The 21,116-nt window shown below is 49.1% G+C and overlaps 1 protein-coding gene across 1 annotated transcript in view; it reads right to left on the bottom strand.

The window, feature by feature from the left end:
• ZNF263 (zinc finger protein 263) overlaps positions 1 to 16,421 on the bottom strand; it is a 38,481-nt gene extending 22,060 nt beyond the window's left edge. Inside the window, 7 exon segments of the mRNA XM_070779174.1 lie at positions 3,480 to 4,648; positions 5,132 to 5,248; positions 6,672 to 6,798; positions 7,061 to 7,134; positions 7,578 to 7,758; positions 8,609 to 9,430; positions 9,791 to 16,421. Of these exon segments, the coding sequence (XP_070635275.1) occupies positions 3,480 to 4,648; positions 5,132 to 5,248; positions 6,672 to 6,798; positions 7,061 to 7,134; positions 7,578 to 7,758; positions 8,609 to 8,995 (2,055 nt within the window). The 5' untranslated portion in view covers positions 8,996 to 9,430; positions 9,791 to 16,421.
• Positions 16,422 to 21,116: the final 4,695 nt, after the last annotated feature.

Raw genomic sequence — 21,116 nt, 5'->3', positions numbered from 1 at the left:
TTCCTCCTTACTGCTCCTTTCCTAGTCCAGGGTGCATCCACTCTGCACCTGTCTCCTTGGTCTCCTCTGCCATCAGTTCCCCATCCTGTGGCCAGAGACAGCGAACTAAAAATTGAAGAGGTGCTCCCAGTGGGCCGTGGGCCCCTAGGCCCACCCTTCCCCGCCCGAGACCTGCCCACCCGTACCAGCTCGCCTCCTGCTGGACCACGAGGGAGGTTCGGACTGCGGGTGAGCGCGCGCACCTGCGGACGGGGAAGCTTAGAGTGTAGTCGCGCCGCCAGGAACTTCTCGCGGTGGAAGGAGGGGAAAACTGTGCTGCTCGGCCGTCCTGGCCCTGCGCCAGGAGTCGGAGCCGAAGACTGGGCGAGGTCCGGGGAGGCCCGGGCCGGGCCTGCGCGGAGGGCGGGCCTGAGGATGGGCGCAGCCAGGCAAGGCCCTGGAGGGCCCGCGAGCGGGGCGCGGCAGGTGCGGGCTGCCTGCGCAAGGCGGCCCCAGGCCCTCGCGGAGGGGGAAAGGTTTGCTGGAACGCGGCCGTCGAGCACCCCCCGCCCCCAACACACACACCCTAGTCCTTGCTCCTCCCGGGCCGGCTCGGGAGCCATCCTCGAAGGGACCAGCTGGTGGGGCTCACAAGGTCCTAGGCGCGCTGCGCCCACTCCCAGATGCCGCCAGAAGCTAAGCTGTGGGACCCGCAGCCTCGTTTTTTTGCCTAAACCTGAGAAAGGACTGACGTTTTGGCTTCTGGAAATCCTCCTGAAGACGAGAGCTCCTCAGAGAAACCCAGGCTCCTCGCTTTGTTCCGGTGGCTGTGGCAGGGTTCCCAGACTTAACCTGGACTCCCTCCCAAGAGAATGGGAAACAGCCTCAAGAGAAGCTTCACCCTCTGATGGATTTAGAACGTTCTAAATCCTTCACCCAGGATTTAGAACGTTTTCCTGCCTAGAGGGGAAGTTGGGGTGGAGAGGCAGACAGTTTCCTCTTTAGGTCCTAAACACATCCTGGTGTGCCTGCATACGGTGTGTGCAGCGTGCACGGTGTGTGCAGCGTGCACAGTCGCGTCGACTGTGAGACTCCATGGACTGTAACCTGCCAGCCCCAGCCGTCTCTGGAATTTTCCAGGCATAAATACTGGAGTGGGTTACCATTGCCTACATTTCAGAAACTTAGCATTTTCTCTTCTCATCCTTTCCACCTGGGGAAATCTCACTATCTCCCTGAAGCAGGTTTGGATCCTGGTGAGCCATCAGTTTTGGTTTCTTAACACAGAAGTTTCTGGGATGCTCAAAGTGTTTCAGTGATGAATTAAGGACATTCACTTGTTTGTCAGAGATGGTGTGGGGGGTGGGGGTAGGCCTGAGTCATTTTTCATTAACCATTTTGTTGTTGAATTCCCCTGGACCATTCCGTCTCCTAACTGCACTGAAACGTGTTAAGTTCTTTCATAAATGGGGTAAAAACTCAATGACTGCTGATGGCTCTCCCTGGAAATAAAAACTAAGCGACTTAGTGCTGTTTTATCACTCTTTCTTGTCTCTGGTGTTATGGGGCTTTATCCCCTTTGTCGGGCCTGATGCTTCTAGATGGCCTCTGCCAGGCTTTTTCACATTGCTTATGCGTGGTACCAGGAGACTTTCTGCTGGTTTCAGGCACTACTTTTGCTACAAGGGTATGAGACTGTTGCTCAGGGCCAGTCCACATCTCTCAAGCCTCCTTTCTACCCATCTGGACTGCAGGGGCAGGGGTCTTTATTGCCCCCAGTGTTAGTTTCTTTTTGACAAAACAGCCAGCTGGAATCTCTTCTAGTTTCTTTCCCAAGAAGACTAGTGGGGTAAAAGTAGGAGTAACATAAAAAGTATATATACTTAACCTTCCCTTGCAATGCCTTCATGGGACCCTACTGTAAGAACCTCTGACCTGCTTTTTCAAATATGACTACAAGAAAAAACAAAATACAAATATGACTACAAAGTCATCAATCCTGCCTGTAACAGTAGACTGCTGCTGCTGCTAAGTCGCTTCAGTCGTGTCTGACTCTGTGCAACCCCATAGACGGCAGCCCACCAGGCTCCCCCGTCCCTGAGATTGTCCAGGCAAGAACACTGGAGTGGGTTGCCATTTCCTTCTCCAATGCATGAAAGTGAAAAGTGGAAGTGAAGTCACTCAGTCGTGTCCGATTCTTAGCGACCCCATGGACTGCGCCCATGGGATCTTCCAGGCAAGAGTACTGGAGTGGATTGTCATTGCCTTCTCCAAAGTCTGTCTCCACTCGTGGGCAATAACTCAGTCATACCAGGACCATTTTTTCCTGGCAACCATTTCCTAGACCAAAATAACTTGTTTTTGAAGAGCCAGATCTTTACTTTGCAAGAAAGCAAACATTCTAAACAATCAAAAGGCATGTTCACTGCTGTGAACACACACACAAAATTTAGAGGACACCTTTATGACATCACCCAAAGCAGCCACTGGGCTTGACCCTTGTTTCCACATAGTGACCTCAGCCTGGAGCCAGCCAGGGCCACACCTCCCTCCCTCCGCTTGCCGTCACCTTTTTCAGAACCTTCCTTAGCAATAAGACCAGAAAGAGAAAGCAGGTCCTCCTCCCAAAGTGGACAAAGACAGATCAACGTGGCGGACAAGACAAAGGCCCTCAATGATGAGTCACAAGTTCATGTTTCCTGAAGATATTTATTAACATCCAACCATATTTTCGACAAGGGTGGGCATGATTCCTAACTTCCCCAGGATTCATGTTTTTGAAGTCTCCCAGGGAACCCATCTTCCGTGAACCTTCTGAAGACTCGATCTCTGCAAAGGGTAAACTAATTCAGACTTATATAGTTTCCTCTGCCTATTTCCGGGCAGACCTGCAAATTCTGTCTTACTATTTCCCTTAGGTCTCTTGTTCCTTTTTGTTTGAGGTGACAATTACATTAGGACCTGCCAGTGACCAATATGGTCAGGCCATTGACGGTGGGTGCCCGGGACTGCCTATGCACTTCCCAGCCAGGCCTTCAGAAGAGCTGCAACTCACCACCAGTATTTTGGTGCCTCCTGCTTTCCCAGGAAACCTGATTGCTCTTCTTTGCTCTCAAGGGCCTCAGGAGCCCAAATATTCCTGATGAATGTCCCAAGTGAGGAAGCAGTAAGTCTGTGGATTCCAGACACAGGACAGAATAAGGCACCCACATCACAAGCTGGCTAAATATGATGAGGGGGATAGTGTCCTGGGACAGGAAGTACTTCACAGAATTCCACCCTGAGTGGGTCGCCTCAAAGACTTGCTATTCTCACTAATTCCAACAGAATTCCTTTTCAGTTTTATGCTAATCCTTTGCTGCTTCTGTACTTCCCTCAGAAGGACCCTGCCCTGCAGGGGCAGGGTAATTACTCGATGGGTAAGGAATACGACCTCTGAAAAACAGGCCCCTCTGAACAGGCCACCTTAACTGGGCCCAAAAGAAATCCCATTGTTTCTATCCAGTGTGAGTTCTCTGATGACTCATAAGGCGTGAACTCCGGGAAAAGCTTTCTCCACATTCAGAACATTTATAAGGTTTCTCTCCCGTGTGGGTTCTCAGATGACGAATCCGATTGGAGCTGTGAGAGAAACTGTCCCCACATTCGTGACAGGTATAGGGTTTCTCTCCCGTGTGAATTCTCTGGTGCCTGATTAAGTTGGATCTATGAGAAAAGTTTTCCCCACAGAGGTTACATTTATATGGTTTCTCTCCTGTGTGTGTTCTCTGGTGTCTGGTGAGGTGCATGCCCTGCCGGAAGCTTTTCCCACAAGTCAAACACTGGAAGAGTTTCTTCTCTGCTTTGGGGTGGGTCCCAGGATTTGTAAGAAAGAGCGTGCTGTCCCTCACTGCTTCCCCACACTCAGAGAAGGGGTACAGCCTCTCCTTCTCATGAGTTCTTTCATGAATAACAAGGTGTGAACTGCGAGAGAAACTTTTCCCACACTCAGCACACTTATAAGGTCTCTCTCCCGTGTGAATTCTCTGGTGCCTGAGGAGGTTGGAACTGTGAGCGAAGATCTCCCCGCACTCAGGGCACTTGTAGGGCTTTTCGCCTGTGTGCGTTCTCTGGTGCCTGTGGAGGTTGGAGTTGCAAGAGAAGCTCTTTCCACACACATTACACTGATAGGGCTTCTCACCTGTGTGGGTTCGCTGGTGGCGAGTCAGGTGGGTATTCTGACTGAAGCTTTTTCCACACTCGAGACACTTATGGGCTTCCTCTCCCAGGTGTGCTCTGTGTAGTGATAAAAAGTGTGGATTCCCACCAAAGATTTCAGCGCACTCCACACCCATGCACAGTCTTTCTGCTGCATGTATTCTCTGGTGCCTAATCAGGTTCGAGTTGTTAGAGAAATTTTTGCCACACAAGGGACATAAGTGGAGCTTCTTCGGCTGCAGTTCCGTTGGTCGTCCCAGTTTTTTGCAACTTGTGGCCCCCACTAAGGACTGCTCCATTCGATCCTCTGTGGGAGGCTCCCAAAGCTTTTCTGCCCTGTCCCGAGGCCTTCCCTGCTCAGGACTCCAGGGCACCTCCCCTCTGGCCTGGCCAAGCAGCAGCGCCTGACAGTGGATGCTCTCAGGAGAAGCAGACTGAGCACACTCTTCCTGGTTCTCAAATTTCTCTTCCCCTGGAAGAGCAAGAGAAATCAAACCCCCATGTTATGTCTATGCAGGAGAAAAGGAAATCCCATGCGTGATACTGCCTGTAGGTCAGAAATCCAGAAGGCCTCGCTCTCCCTCGGTTTCCCATCTTTCCCATTTTGGTAACTCACTCTAGACAGGCAGCCATATGAGGCGTGGGGACATCACTCAGGAATGAGAGCTCAAACCAGCCTTGACTTCCCTTGTGGGGGCCCTGACCTCCCTCTCCAACTGAGCCCCTAGCTTCTGTCCTTCAGGAAAGTAAGGGATGGAGCAAGACTGGGACAAAAGTGGGCAGGTGAGCCCAGGAATGAATGCCTTCTTACACTCTGCACCCTGGGAACCTCGCCTGCCATCACTGGGATGGAAGTGGGCAGTGGGGACAGGCTAGCCTTACACCAAGACCCTCAAATACCTTATTCCCAACAACCGGAGACTAGCTGGGCAGGCTGCTCAGCTGCTTTCCTTACCTGGAGCTGGGGTCCTGGAGCTCAGACCTTCCTTGCAAGTCTGGACACTGGGGTGCCAGGGCTTTCCTCCATGTTCCACCTGGGTGCTCAGGGCCTCCTGACTGGGAACCTGAGACTCTGACCACAATGAAAGAAAAGGATTTCTATGTCACCACTTTCCTCAACCAGACAAGAGAAACAAAGACAGTCTTGCTCCCTGTCTTCAGTGGATGGATACGGAAGGTGCAGTAAGTCTGACAGCAACTACTTGGAACATAAACTATTCCCACTGTTACCTCCAGAGAAAGAAATTAGATGAGGGAAACTATGGCTTTTTTCTTCTTACACTTGTGTGGTAGTTGGGACTTTTGGCAATGACAGTGTAAAACTTTTGTAATTAAAACAACACTCAAATGCACATGGTCAGAGTGGTCAGTTCCTTGAGGAATCAAAGTTTAATACTGTGAAAGAGCCTTGACCCTTATGAAACTAAGTTGGGACAATTCCAGAAGGAAAAAATGTAATATGATGGAAAATCAGAAAAGGACCTGGGACTCTGAGATTAAAACCCTAAAGAGCCATCCTGTGTTATGCTCACTCCAACTCCATCAAACATGGACTTTTTTTAAAAAGGTTAGTCCCAAGAACTCGTGATCTGAACTCTTCTTATTTAGCACTCACTGAAAGAACTGTGCTCAACTTAGGGTGCCAAGCCACAGCACAATGACAGAGACCCTGGAGAAGGCCCCCGTGCAGGCAACCAAACTTCTTTTCTACCAGGTATGCATCAAGATAGCTACAATGGTAACATACACAGTCCTGTTTTTTGTTTTTAAGATTCCTTCAAGTTTTTATTATGAGAATTTCTATACATGCAGAAAAGATGAAGGAATTATACAATACCCATACACTCTCCACTTAATCCAACAATCAGTTTTTGGCCCTGTTTTACAGACCTCATTTTTAATCTCTGCATAATAGTTCAACATGAATGAAGATGCACCTTAATTTATGTTTAAATTACTTATACCCATTTTGAATATGTATCATTTCCAAATTTCTACAAAGCTTTCCCCCTTCCTCAGTTTTCAAGGACTGGGACAGTCACTAAGCTAGAATGTTGATGCCAGTGCCCTGAAACCTGTGTTTCTGGGGAAGAGCCCAGAAATACTAATGGAGCACAGAAAACATAAGTGAGGTAGGAAGAATAAGCATTTTAAAATTTCAAGGCATCAGGAACTTGGAGCCCCACAGTATTCTGTGGGTGATGCGTGGGAAGTGGGGATGGGGGTGGTGGTGAGCATCACTGGATTTGACTTGTTCTGCCCTGGTAAGTTCATCATGGCTCGGACTCCCTGCCCTCATCTCTGGCAGCTGGGGCCCTTAAGTATGCCAACTATGGCACTTGACAAATATTTAACTGATCTTAGTTCAAGGGACTTTAGGCAAAAGCAGGTCTCCTGGCCAAACTCAGAACTTGACACACAGGAGGCAAGTGGCTAAGGGACAGAACCCTGGTCAGAAATGGCTCAGTCTTCATCCTTGGAAAAGAAGTCCTTACCCAGTGAGTCCACATTCTCATAACTCTCCTGCACCGTGTCCCGGGAGAGGGCCCTCTTACTAGGATGCTGACGCCCCCACTCCTCCTGGGAGATGTACATAGCCACGTCCTCTAAGCTCTCAGGCAACTGAAATAGCACAAGATCACCTTTAGGCCCTAAGGCACCAAGAACAATTCAAGCAGAGTCACAGGTTAAAGGGCAAAACCCAGGGGTGCCAAGGACTCCTTTCATGGGGAAGAAGGGTGTTAGGCCTACAAGTGAAGTGTGGAGGAGACAAACAAAGAAGGTGGGGAGGTGCATGTGGTGAGGTGGTAAGGATCCTAAGTGGCAAAAGGACCCCACCCCCACAAGAACAACTAGGGGGAGACAATGAGAACTTCCACATCACCTGGGGCCCAGTCAGCTCCTTGTCTTCCATGTTTCCTTCGGGAGGAAAGAGAGAAAGCCAGGGAGCAGATAATGCTGAAGGTGACAGAAATGATGGTGAGAATGGCATTCTTAAATCTTGGCAACCCAAGGATTATCACAACACAGTGTCCACTGTGCCCTGACACCCAGACTCTGCTAGGAGGACCCAACACTGAACAGAAAGCAATGGAGGGATAATAAGGTGACACCCAAAACAACGGAGTACCAGCAGTCTTTCCTGCTGGCCCAAGCACTCAAGCCCTCATTCACTGAGCTCTAAAAGTCTCTCTTCTGCATACAAAAAGACTTCCAAAGAGATCCCCCTCCCTTCACCCACCCCAAGAGGAATCCAAACCACTTCTAGATCTTTTACTCATATCTGGGGACCCTCAGGTCAGAAACGCTCCCTCCTTGGCAGTGAGGCTGCATCCTGCCAGTGTCAGGGGCAACCCCAAAGCCCCTCCTCCCTCCCGCTTGCCCAGATAACTGTTCCTCACCCCTCTCCTTTACAGTCTGAGGGTCCCTTTTGGGGCCGGGGCCTAGCAGCTCCTGCAGCCTGCGGCCAGGGCTTCGCTCAGTCTCCATGGGCTCCAGCTTGAAGCTCGGTGACTCTTGTGCTGTTTCCAGAGGCAAAGGCTCCTCCAAAAGCATTTCTGTTCCCCGCCCACGGTTTGTGACCTGGGAACCAACCCACATCACTCATCATCACAACAGGGCCCAAAAGGAAGGGACATTAATACAGAATTCTGAGGGCAAGCCTTCAACAGAGAACGACTGGCGTACCCTTTAGACCTAGCGAGAGAAGGAGTTACACTAAAACCAAACTTTTCTGATCCTGTGTACACCTGAGAAAATGTGTGTGAGGGGTGGGGTTCAGGGGGATTTCACTCCCAGGGCACACCTTCCCCACTCAGCTCCTGATCCACCTCACTCCCTCTCATTTTCACCCACCTCTTCTAGATGCATCCACTCCTCACTACTGGATAAGGTAAATCTGGGTGGCCCTGGGGCATATGGCCTCAGAGCTTCAGTTGCAAACTTTTTAAATTCCACTATTAACTGCCACCCAGCTTTGTAGAGATTAGACTGCAGACTGTAATGTAACAATAGCTAACAGCTATTAAGCACCAACTCTAAGCCAAACGCGTGATCAAACTACATACTGCTCTCTAATTCTCAAAACAACCTTAAAGAGGTATTTTAACATTCTTATTTTACCAGCGGCAAATCTGAGGCCGGAAGAAATTAAGTAACTTGCCCAAAGTCCCAAAGCTAGTGTGAAGGAGAGGGAGGATCTGAACCTGGCAAGCTAACTCCTGGGCTCACTCTAATGCGGAGACACTGCTCCAGGTGGAAACAGGGCACTCTTCACTGTCTGTCAACTTGGGGCAAATCTGGAGAATGAAAGTTCCTCACTAATCTACAAAAAGTCTTCTTGCCCATATAAGATCTACTCAGAGCAACCAAGTAAACTCGTATGGGCAACTGGGGCCAAACAAACCGCATATAAAACAGCTCTTTATCTTACCTTCTGTCTCAGTCTCCCAAGTTCTTTCTGCATATCCTCAACGAGAGTCACCGCTTCCTCGCCGCTCTCTGGGTGCAGCTCCTGCACCCTGCTCTGGATCTCCTGGGGCAGGATGGTCAGGAACTGCTCCAACACCAACAGCTCCAAGATCTGCTCCTTGGTGCGCATCTCCGGCTGGAGCCACCCGTGGCAAAGCTCCTGGAGCCGGCTGAGGGCTTCCCGGGGCCCAGCGGCCTCTTGAAAGCGGAACCGTCTGAAGCGCAGGTGAGAGGCCTCCGGGCTGGGACCTGGGTCTGGCTGGGGCAGCTCCTGGCTCCAGGCGCTGTCCTCCTCCAGTTTTACTATCAGGAGCCCTTCCCGGTCCTGGAAGCCGGGACCCGACGCCATCTTCAGGCCCCCAGACCGCCTTGGCCGCGAAACCAGCTGCGCACGCCAAAGACGCCCCTGGCCCAGCGCAAGGATGGCTGGAGTCCGCAACAGCCAGGTGGCCCGGGGCTCCAAACCCTGGCCGAGAAAGCTGGCTCCAACCCTAGCGCAAACGGCTCCTGCGCCTCAGCCTCAGTTGCTCGCGGGCGCCGCCGCACCGCCCCTTGGCCCGCCCCCGCCAAGACCGCCCTAGAACAGGACCTGAGCTCCACGCCTTTCACCTCACAGGACTCCGCGCTCCGCACCCACGCCGGAAGTCTCAACGCGCGTTAGGCGTCAACAACCAATCGGAACTGCTCAGGACCAACTTCCGGATTACGTTCTGAGAACTCTAGCGCCCATTGGGTCAGGTTTCGCCACACACTTACCGCTGACCAATCAGAAGAAAATATTTGCCTGTGGGGGCGGGACGAAGGGGGGGCCAATTGGGGTAGGGAGACTGGACCGTCGCGCGAGCCCGAGATCCCAGAAACCTTAGGGGCGAGATCGCTAGGTCGGTTAGTGGAAATTAAGCTTATATCGGGTGCGACGGGTAGACCAGCGGGGTACGGGGGTCAGAATTCCTCGGAAAGCTTAAGTGCAGACCTCCGAGTCACGCGAGACCCCTTGCTTTTGAGTGTCGGGGTGGGCCCGAAAATCTAACTGTGGAGAAATTCTTCCCCCACAGACAAGTTTTGAGAATCAGTGCCCTGGTCAAAACGGATTTCAAGGCGGCCCTCACCCGCTAACGTAAGGGAGCTGCAGGAGAGGGCTCACCTGCCCAGGAAGCCTCGGGGGCCAATTGAGCCACGGTTCTCTCGACCACTCGCTTGGTGCTTGGGAGATGCGGGGAAGAGTGGCCCCGACCAGGTCAGCGCTGCCGCAGAGCTCTCAGGGAGACGCCGTCGACGGGGCGGCGGGGCCCGCGCCTGCGCCCTGGAGGTGCTGGCGCTCTGGAGCCCGGCGCGGGCGCAGTCGAGGGGAGTGTTCTTGTGCCCCGTGGCGCTCTCCTGTCAGTCCAGGGTCCCACCGCTGGCGGCTGGACGTTCCTCAGGGCCAGTCGGGACCCAGCCTGCACTGGCTTCTCATTTTAAACTTGTCGGGGGCGTGCCTTTTTCATTGTCCAGCCCTGCGGGGCCAGGTCGTTGTTCACCTCCCTTGTAGGTCCACCGTGAATTTTCACAGTGAGAGGTGAAAGGAAGGTTGATTTCTTGGCCGGTGCAGTACAGGCTTTGTGCTGCTGAGGGGAGGGCTGCCCAGCAGTGAGGCAGGTGTCCACGGCCCAGACCGGCTCAGCTAGTCCATTGCCTCCAGCGAGGGTTGTTAGTCTTGTGGTCTCAGTCGATTAAAGGGTCGTGGGGTTGAATCGTGAAAAACAGTAATCGTTTATTGAGCCCCTGCTGACATGCATCTGGATGCTCATGGCACACAAAATTGTAGGAACTAGACACTATTATCATCATCCCTATGTGCAGTGTCAGTTAAGTCACTTGCCCAGAATCACACTTTAGTCTGTCGTTAAAGTTCAGGCTGCCGTGACCGGAAAGGGGGTGTGGGGACGGAGAGGGGCAACTTTCAACGACAGGATGGAAAAAGCCAGAGAATTTGGCTTTTTGTTGTTCCACTCCAGAGAAGAGGTCCACAAGCCGCTGTGGCAGATGCAGACCCAGAGGCCTCCTGGCGCACAGGCTGGTATACGTCCCTTTCAGAATCAGAGTCCTCTAAGACTTCTTCCTCTCATGTCTTAACATTCACATTTCAGGAGACAATAGATTCTAACCTAAAAACCACTTCTCTGGCATTTACTCTGTCATCTCAGACAAGTTATTCAGTCTCGTTGGGGGTGTGTGCTCAGTCCCTAAGTGGTGTCTGACTCTGCAGCCTCATGGACTGTAGTCCGCCAGGCTCCTCTGTACATGGGATTCTCCAAAACAAGAATACTGGAGTGGGCTGCCATGTCTTATTTAATCTCATTAAGCCTCAAATCTCAGTTCCTTCATCTGTTTTGAGGGAATAATACTATACCCACCTTATAATATTGGGTGAAGATTAAATGGGGTAAAATATGTGGGATGCTTAGAATCATACCTGGCATTTACTATGAACTCAATATTAGCTGTGACTAATGCATAGCTTCCCAGGTGGCACAGTGGTAAAGAATCCACCTGCCAATATAGAAGAGAAAAGACATGCAGGTTTGATCCCTAGGCCAGAACGATCCCCTGGAGTAGGAAATGGCAACCCTACAGTATTTTTTGGCTGGAAAATTCCATGGACAGAGGAACCTAGAGGGCTACAGTCCATGGAGTTGCAAAGACTTGCACATGACTGAACACACACACGCAATGCACAGCAAATTCCTGAAGGCTTACCCTATGTTATAGAAAAGCTACTAGGATTATTATTACAGATGTGGGGCATAGTAATGTTTGCAAACTACACATACCTTGAGATGGTAAGAATGAAGGATGAAGGGCTTCTCTGGTGACCCACTGTTAAGACTCTGACAGGTTCGATCCCTGATCAGGGAAATAAGATCCTACAACCCTCATGGTGCAGCCAAAAAAAACCCCAAGTCAAAACAAAAATTATGACCCATTTGCTAAGTTCCCTTTGATTTTAGGTTATTGACAGGTACTTAAAGCTAGAGAGATTTTCAGTTATTCACAATTACTAATAGTATTCCTCCATTTCTTTGAGTTCTATCTATAGTCCAATAGAAAAATAGCTTTTATTGATGGTATTTTATAGTCAAATAGCAATTTGATGGGGAGTGGGGTTATAGGCCAACAGAATTATACAGGTTCATTTGGGGCAGGAGTGCTCAACCTAGGGTCCATGAAATTCTAGAGCAGCAGTTCTAACTACAATAGAACTTCCTATAATGGTGGCTACTGAGCACTTAAAATGCAGCTCGTGTTGCTAAGACCCACTAGGTAGTGGCTCCCATCAACAGTTCTAGAGGGTCACGTGGATGGATTTGGAGATTTTATAAAACTTTTGATATTGTACAGAAAACTACATGTGTGTGTGTATTTTCTAGGAAGTGAATCCATGGCTTTCATCAAGTTCTCTAAATGATGAAAAAGATTAGAAAACACTACTTTAAGGCTTGGTAAAAAGTAAGAGAAGTAAGTATGCCCTTGAGTAACCACTGTTGATTTTACTTTCTTAAACAATTGGTACTTGAACAATGCAGTGAGAGTTTGGGGCTCTAACTCTCTGCATAGTGGAAAATTCATGTATAACTTTACAGTTGGCCTTCCATATCTGCATCCATGGATTCAGCCAACCATGACACATGGATTGTATAGTACTGTAACACGCATTTAGTGAAAAATTCCCATGTGTAAGTGGATTCATGCAGTTCAAACCCATGTTGGACAAGTTAACTATATTTTCTTGTCCTTAGCTATCAGTGGCTCCCTATTTTGTAGAAGAAAAAATAATTTTGAATTTCAGATTTAAAAAAGCCCTACCACTCCGGGTCTTAGTTCTCATGGGTACTGAATTCTGTCTCTGGAGCTGTTTTCAGTCCTTGCCTGGGTCCCATAGATTCCTTTGTACTCAAGGGGGTGGGGGTGGTAGTTGTCTGTGCCTGGTTTTCAAACTGACAGCTGATGAAATCTACAATGTTAAGAGACCCTGATACTGGGAATGACTGAAGGCAGGAGGAGAGGGGATGACAAAGGACGAGATGGTTGGATGGCATCACTGACTCAATGGACATGAGTTTGAGCAAACTCCAGATGGTGAAGGACAGGGAAGCCTGGTGTACTGCAGTCCATGGGATCACAAAGAGTTGGACACAACTGAGCGACTGAACAACAATGTTAAGACGTTCAAGTCTGTGCTCTTTGGTGCAGCAGCACATAAGCAGCGCCTGTCATTCTGAAATGCTTTCCCTGACTCTCACCTTAGGATATCCTGGCCTGCAGGTTTCTGCCACCTAAGCCTTTGCTATTTGCCACACTCCCCAGTTTTGATTTTTCCCCATTTAACTACAGCTTTCCTATGATCTATGACTTCAGGCTTGTCTTGACCTGTAATACATTACTCTTTGATCCCATGCTTAGCTTTGAAATCCAAACAGAAAAATAGTGATTTTAAATGGCATTTCATTTGAAACACATTTTATTTTTATTAATCTTAATCATATTTCCCTTCTCCATGAAAATATAAAATAAAGCATTTTGATAAAATGTTCTGAAATTTAAATTTTCTTTCGAGTTAACATTAACCAAACAAACTTGCTAATATTGTTTGGTAATGTTAATATTTAATATTTCCATCTATTTGGATCTTAAATCACTATTTATCAACCTACATTTTATTCCAGAACAGTAAACACTGTAAGATGTGAGGAGGGAGAGGAAGGGACACAGAAAGAGGGAGCAAACAGTAACTGCTCCAGTGACAAAGGAATGGTAGATATGGCAGGAAACTGAGCTGGAGAAAATTTTACTAGTTGTCCTCAGATTGCCAGAAACACTGTTAAGATAGTTGTTTTCATTAATTTCAAAATAATCCACTTCTAGACTTATTGAGCTGAAACATGTAAAGGTTATTTTTTGCTGGTCACCAACCAGCCCAGTTCAGATACCAATTTTTATTTGAAAATCATTTAACTGAAATTAGTCCAGGACACAGTTCCGAAACTCCTACTTTCACCTCTCTCTCTTTTCTTGGGATTCAATAAGACAATGCTTCTCAACCTTAAAAGACTCAGAATTTTAGCAAAATTTACATTTTAGTCCTAACTTAGATAATTCTATTATAAAAATATTCAGAAGATAATATATAAAGCTAACTTAGTTTATTGATTTTAACACAGAATTAACTGCTTTTCCATAGACTGGAGAACAACAGCCTTAAGCCCAAAAGGAGCCTTCCACTTGTTTTAGTTTTGTCCTAATGTTGAAAAATTGCCTGACAGAAGTTCCAGGTGAAATAATCCAAACTGAAAACAGAAATCGATATAGAGGTCATCCCCAGAATTCAGTCTGAATTCAGAAACACCAGTGGGGACCTGAACTAACCTGCTTCCTGTATTTATCATGGCCAGGACATCCAGTACCAAAACCGGCCTGAGCTTCCCCAGGGAGCAGAGAAAAGAGTTACAGGTGAAGAAATTGCAGGATTCCAAAGAAATGCAACAATGATTTGACTTCAAAACAGTTGGGTGTTCAAGGAAAAAAAAAAAAAAGAAACAAAATTTCAGTCTTAATTGGAAAAAAAAGTTTTGGGATCTACTTAGGAGTTTTTATCATCCTATAACTGGTTTAACACAACTCTTTCTCCTTGGACCAGGGTGATATGTTCAATTTCTATTTCTTCTCTCAGATTTTGAGATCAGGAGAGAAAATGAAGAAGCTTCTTCAAACTAAAAAAAGAAAAAAAACCCTGCGAACTCTGCATCCATTCATTGTTAAAAGGGGATGTGTCCCATGGTTCTATTTTACACAAAGAAAAAGACTAAAAACATTTAGAAAGTTAGCATGGAAATCCCCAAAGCTTATAGATCATCATAACCCCTCTACAGAGAGAGAAAACCCTAAGAGCTCCAACCTGGAAGAACCTCTCGACATCGTAAGACCTACTGAGCACCAGAGGATTCATTCAGGAAAGGAGCCTCACAAGTGCCCTGGCTGTTAGAGAAGCTTCCTTCATTCAGACATTGGTAGACACCGACATCTCCACATAGGAAAGAGACCCCATGAATGCACTATAGTTATGAAAAGCGATTTGACAGTGTGTTTTAAGAATATTTAAAATATTTCCTTTTTTTAGAATATTCTTTTTAAGAAAAAAAATTTTTTTTCCGAAAATATTTCTCCCACACAGCATGTGGGATCTTAGTTCCCCAACCAGGGATCAAACCCAAGTGCCCTGTAACCAGTGGACCACCAGGGAAGTCCCTATTTTACCTCTTTTATCAAGCAGTTCCATATCTGAGAAACAATTCTGAGGGGAGAAAACAAAAACAGAATTGCAACAATAAAAATATAGTCATTACACAAATCTTCACCCCCACACACAGACCCTCCAGTGGTTCCCCATTGCCCTGATAATAAAGCACAGATTCCTCAACAAAGCTGTAAACACCTTCAAGGTGTAGGCACTGAACTGTGGCAGCAAGCCACTGCAGCTGACCCTGCCCCTACCCCAAGTCAGAATTAATTTTTTGGGGGCTCCCTGTTTCATTTGGCTTCCCAGGTGGCGCCAGTGGTTAAGAATCCACCTGCCAATGCAGGAGATGAGGGTTCCATCCCTGGGTCGGGAAGATCCCCTGGAGAAGGAAATGGTAACCCACTCCAGTATTCTTGCCTGGAAAATTACAAGGACAGAGGAGTCTAGTGGGCTATATATATAGTCCAAGGGATCGCAAAGAGTCGGACATGATTGAGGCCACACCTGAAGCCTCCCTGATCCTGCGCCCGCTCAGCCTGGTAGTTAGACCGACTGATGCCCCTCCTTGCCTGAATAAAGGTAACCTCTCTCCGTTGAGGTCGTCTTCCTTTCTTCATTGCCTTGTCTCAAACTATACATTTTTGGTGCCGAAACCCGGGAGAGGGCAAGGCACTTGCCTCTCTCTCTCTGACGCTGTCCCCCATCCCAGAGCCTGGCATTGTGAACGGTGCAAGCCTTGTCCTAAGGTTTTATCCGTAACTTATGTACCCCCAGACCTCTGGCTCTATCCCCTCCCCCTCTCTGACGACCTCCGGAACGGGGAATTCTTGCCATTCGACCACTCCACATCCAACATTCCACTCACTCCAGCCCCTAGATTAAGGTAAGATCTGGATAGTGTTCTAGAGGTACCTAGAATGCTGTCCTCTCCAGGTCCCGGGGACCCCTGGCCTAAGGCCACTTTGTAAGCAATGGTGGGGGACGCTCCGTCTCGATACAGAGCTCTCTTTTAACTCCTATTGTGACTATGGGTGACGACCCAAACTCACAACAGGAGCCTCTGCTTGCCTCCCAATCATCGGGTCTGGTCAATCTATCCCAAAAGATTCCCCTCTGGCCTGGGTCCTCAAAAATCTCAAACCACTCTTACTCACTGAACTCAAAGCTAGCCACTTAGAACAGCTCTGTATACAGATCTAGCCTCAGTACCAACTGGACAATCAAAATCGCTGGCCTGAATTCGGCACATTTGACTTTTACATTCTTCAAGATCTCACTGACTTCCTTAAACGGAATGGCAAGTGGTTGGATGTCCCATATGCCCAAGCCTCTTGGGCCTTTTGGAGCAGGCCCTCCCTATGCAAGGGTGCATCCTTATATGCACCTTGCCTCCCAAATAAAAGGACCCCTCTTCTTCAACTAAACGCCGATGGTGACCTTCCACACCCCTGGAGTTCGACCCGGTGGACAAGCCCCTCCCTACCAGCCACACCATCAAACCCCCGCCTCCCTCTAACCAAACTCACCTACTGACTCTGAAACCTCTCCTGAGTCTCCATCAACCCCATTACCCCATTCCTCCAATTCCCCTTCCCCTCTTCCCTGCCCCCCTGCCACGTGATCACGTACCAAACACGTTTCCCCTAAGAGAGGTGGCCGGACCAGAGGGCCCCACCCGAGTCCATGTGCCATTTTCATTCAGACATGAGCCAGATAGAAGAAAAGTTAGGATTGTTTCCTGAAAACCCTACCAGATACAGAAAAATAATTCCTGAGGCTCACCCAGGCCTATAACCTCACACAGAGTGACGTATATTATATCCTAAATGTCACTCTCACTCCAGATGAAAAAGATCGTATCTGGCAAGCAGCGAAAGCCCACACTGATCACTTAAATAACCAAGACCAGGCTAACCCAGTTGCTGATGAGGCAGTGCCTCAATTAGAACCCCACTGGACATACCAGCCCGGTGACCCAGGCATTAGGAAACTCAATCACATGATCACCTGCCTCCTAGAGGGCATGCAGAAAAATGCTCATATCTATGTCAATTATGATAAAGTCAGGGAAGTCACCCAAGGGGTGGACGAAAATCCAGCCTTGTTCTTGGCACGCTTCACTGAGGCGGTCGAGAAATATACCAACCTAGATATCACTACCTCTGCTGGGTTACTCTACCTTCATGTTCAGTTCATCAGCCAGTCTGCCCCTGACATTAGACGCAAGCTTCTACAACTAGAGAAGGGCCCCGAGAGACCCGAAGAGACCTTCTAGAAGTAGCCTTCAAGGTGTTCAATAATAGGAGGAGGCTAGGAGAGAAAAAGACCGTGAGAGAAAAGCTAAATATGCCTTTTCGGCGGCAGCAATTAAGGGAAGAGATCAACCCAGCCCAAGTCATCCCAGACCAGGGCTTAAGATCCCCCCCGGACCCTGCTTCCTATGCAACCAATCGGGACACTGGGCAAAGGCATGCCCAAACCCACAATCCCCCCGCAAAGGCGTGCCCGACCTGTGGCCAATGGGGACACTGGAAGATGGACTGTCCCCAGGGACGGCCTGGCGCCAGGTCCCTACCCCCCAGACTTGGAGGATGGAACGTCCACAGGGACACTCTAGTACCCCTGGGGAGGTCCCCACTTCTCCCCAAAACCCCAGCCCAACCCTACGAGAGTTGTTCCAATGACGGGACCCAGGTTCAGCCCCCCAGCCCATGCCCCGAACATGGGCTCAGAACTTAGGGTAGACGGGATAGTGGCCGGGAAAAAGATCTCCTTCATAGTAGACACTTGAACTGCCTTCTCTCTCTTAACCACCTACTCTGGCCCAACCCAAAACTCAGAGCTCACAATCAAGGGGGTCCCTGGAGTCCCCTTAAGCCCCAAAATCAGCCCTCCATTACTCTGTCAATTTGGAAAATCGACCCTCATACACTCATTCTTCATAATGCCTCAGCGCCCAGTGGCACTCCTAGGGAGAGATTTGTTATCCAAATTAGGGGTCTCTATTACCATACCCCCTCTAGAGGCAGTCTCCATGTTCTACATGCAGATGGCACCCAGACCATCCCCATCCCCTACTCCTGATCTTCCCTTGGATCTACCCACCGTAGACCCCCTAGTCTGGGATACTGATCACCCATCCATAGCCAAACATCATCCCCCAGTCCACATTACCCTGAAGGACCCCTCGGCTATAATCGTCCAACAACAGTACTCTCACCCTGGAGGCCCACAAGGGACTTAAGCCTATCACTGACCATCTTCTTCAAGCCTCCATCTTAATTCCTACCCATTCGCCACACAACACGCCCATTCTGGCAGTAAAGAAGGGACCAAACTCTTGGAGATTGGTCCAGCATCTAAGAAAAATCAATGAGGCCATCATACCAACATTTCCAGTAGTCCCCAATCCTTACACCTTCTGTCCGCCATTCCCCCGACTACAACCTTCTTCACAGTATTAGATCTTAAAGACTCCTTCTTCACCATCCCCCGCCACCCCCTCTCCCAACCCCTCTTTGCCTTCACCTGGCAGGACCCTGAGACTCATGTCTCCCAACAACTAACATGGACAGTTCTTCCCCAAGAGTTCAGAGACAGCCCCCCCTTTTTTGGACAGGCTTTACAAAAGGACCTATAGACACTCGACCCGGCCCCTAGTTACCTCCTCCAGTATGTAGATGACCTCCTCCTTTATAGCCCAACCCAAAAACTTTGCCTCCAACATACTGCCAAACTCCTTGAGGCCCTGGGGTCCTGGGGTTATCGGGTATCCTGATCCAAGGCCCAAATAGCCCAGACAGAAGTCACCTACCTGGGACTCTCAGCCCACCAACAAAGAACCATTCTTCCAGGCAGAATCCAGGCCTTAACTGACTGTCCGCCTCCAAAAATAAAACAGGAACTCCTGTCTCTTCTCAGCCTCCTAAACTTTTTCCATATCTGGATCCCCAATTTCTCCCACATTGCAAAACCACTTTATGAGGCAACCAAAGGGTCCTTAGAGGAACCCCTCCTCGCTAGCCTATCCTATTCGCCAGCTCACCCACAGCCTCCTCTGAGTGCCAACTCTCCACCTGCCAGATTACACCAGACCATTTTTCCTCTGTGCACATTCCAACCAAGGACAGGCCCTGGGGCTTCTATGCCAGAGGGCCGGAGACAACTGGGCTCCCATAGCCTATTTATCAAAACAACTTGACACAGTGACCAAGGGGTGGCCTCCCGTATACCAGCCATGGCTGCCATCACAGCCCAGGTGCCTGAAGCAAACAAGCTCTCTAGGCACACCCCCTTAACAGTCTGTTCTCCACACACCCTCCGAGAGCAACTATCACACCAGGCTTTTCTCTCCCTTCCCTCTTCCAGGGTATAAATTCTACATGTCTTTTTCCTTGACCCCCAACTCTCATTCTCCTCCTGCCAGTTTATTACCCATGCCTTCTATAACAGGCCCTCCCCTACATAGCTGCAGTCTAACAGTGGATCTTACCCCAGATCCCTTCCGACACTTAACAGATCAGCCCATCTTAGACCCTGACACCCCACACTGGTTCACTGATAGCAGCTCTCAAAATCCCCACCCTTCGCGGCAGGATATGCCATCATTCAAGCAGATCTTCATCATGACCACGGGACACAGATAATTGAAGCCTGACCTCTGCCACCTCACACCACCTCCCAACAGGCAGGACTAATAGCTCTCACCCGAACTTTGACCCCGGCTAAAAATCAAAGAGTTAACATCTACATGGACTCCAAATATGCCTATAATATACTCCACTCAAACATCCTGATATGGAGAGAAAGAGGGTTCCTCACCCAAAGGGGATCCCCCATTCTTAATTCAGATCCTAACCACAAGCTTCTAGAGGCCACACTCTCACCAAATAAAGCCACCATCCTCCACTGTAGGGGACATCAAAAAGGAAGTCTCATATCAACCTACAACAAAGCCACAGATCAGAAGGCAAAAGAGGTAGTAGCTCTGTCCCATCTCGCTCTCCAGTCCCCCACCATCTTAGCCCTGACTCCATCCGATCCTTCCACCACTAGAGAAATCCTCTCCTGTCTACACTCGTTCTTTCATCCTTCGACCAAGGTACTCCAGCAGTTCATCTGTAACCACTTCCCCATATCGACTGCTGACCAACATTACTTATATAACCTTACCCGCTCCTGTCAGGCATGTCAACGTACTAATCCCAATTCCAACCTCAAACCTTCCCAACCCATCAAATGCGAGGCAGCCTCCCAGCACAAGACTGGCAGATAGACTTTACTCATTTGCCCCAGGTTCGGAGAGTTCGATACCTCCTGGTCCTTGTGGACATCTTTTCGGGATGGGTAAAAGCATTTCCCACAACAAACAAAAAGAGCCCACACTGTGGCCCAGGTCCTCCTCACAGAAATTATCCCCAGGTTTGGCCTACTTTCATCCCTACAGACTGACAATGGCCCAGAATTCACGTCCAGGGTCACCCAACAAATTGTCCAATTCTTACAGATCCCCTGGAAATTTCACATTCCATACCATCCCCAGTCCTCAGGGAAGGTAGAAAGGATGAACAGGATAATCAAAAAACTCTCACCAAATTATCCCTCGAGGTACATCTGCTGCTACTGCTGCTAAGTCTCTTCAGTCGTGTCCGATTCTGTACGACCCCATAGACGGCAGCCCACTAGGCTCCTCTGTCCCTGGGACTCTCCAGGCAATAATACTGAGGTGGGTTGCCATTTCCTTCTCCAATGCAGGAAAGTGAAAAGTGAAAGTGAAGTCACTCAGTCGTTCCCGACTCTTAGCGACCCCATGGACTGCAGCCCACCAGGCTCCTCCGTCCATGGGATTTTCCAGGCAAGAGTACTGGAGTGGGGTGCCATTGCCTTCTCCAAGGTACATCTAGACTGAACCAAACTGTTGCCAATTGCTCTCCTCAAAAGACGGGCTTTGCCCAGAAAACCCCTTGGGTTGAGCCCCTTTGAAGTGATGTACAGAAGGCCCATGACCCGCCGTGGACTTCCCCCTGAACCTCCTCCCCTATCAAGCTCCCTACACTCCCCTCTGATGGAAGAACTCTGTGACACCCTCTGGAAATACATCAACCACAACTTGCCTGCCCCTGACCCCCAAGCCCCCTCTCCCCCTCTACAGATTGGGGACATTGTCTATCTGTCTGACGATCCCCAGGGTGAC

The sequence above is a fragment of the Bos indicus genome, chromosome 25 (genome assembly GCF_029378745.1).
Source record: "Bos indicus isolate NIAB-ARS_2022 breed Sahiwal x Tharparkar chromosome 25, NIAB-ARS_B.indTharparkar_mat_pri_1.0, whole genome shotgun sequence".
Lineage (NCBI taxonomy): Eukaryota > Metazoa > Chordata > Mammalia > Artiodactyla > Bovidae > Bos > Bos indicus.
This window is presented reverse-complemented; position numbering and strand designations above follow the sequence as displayed.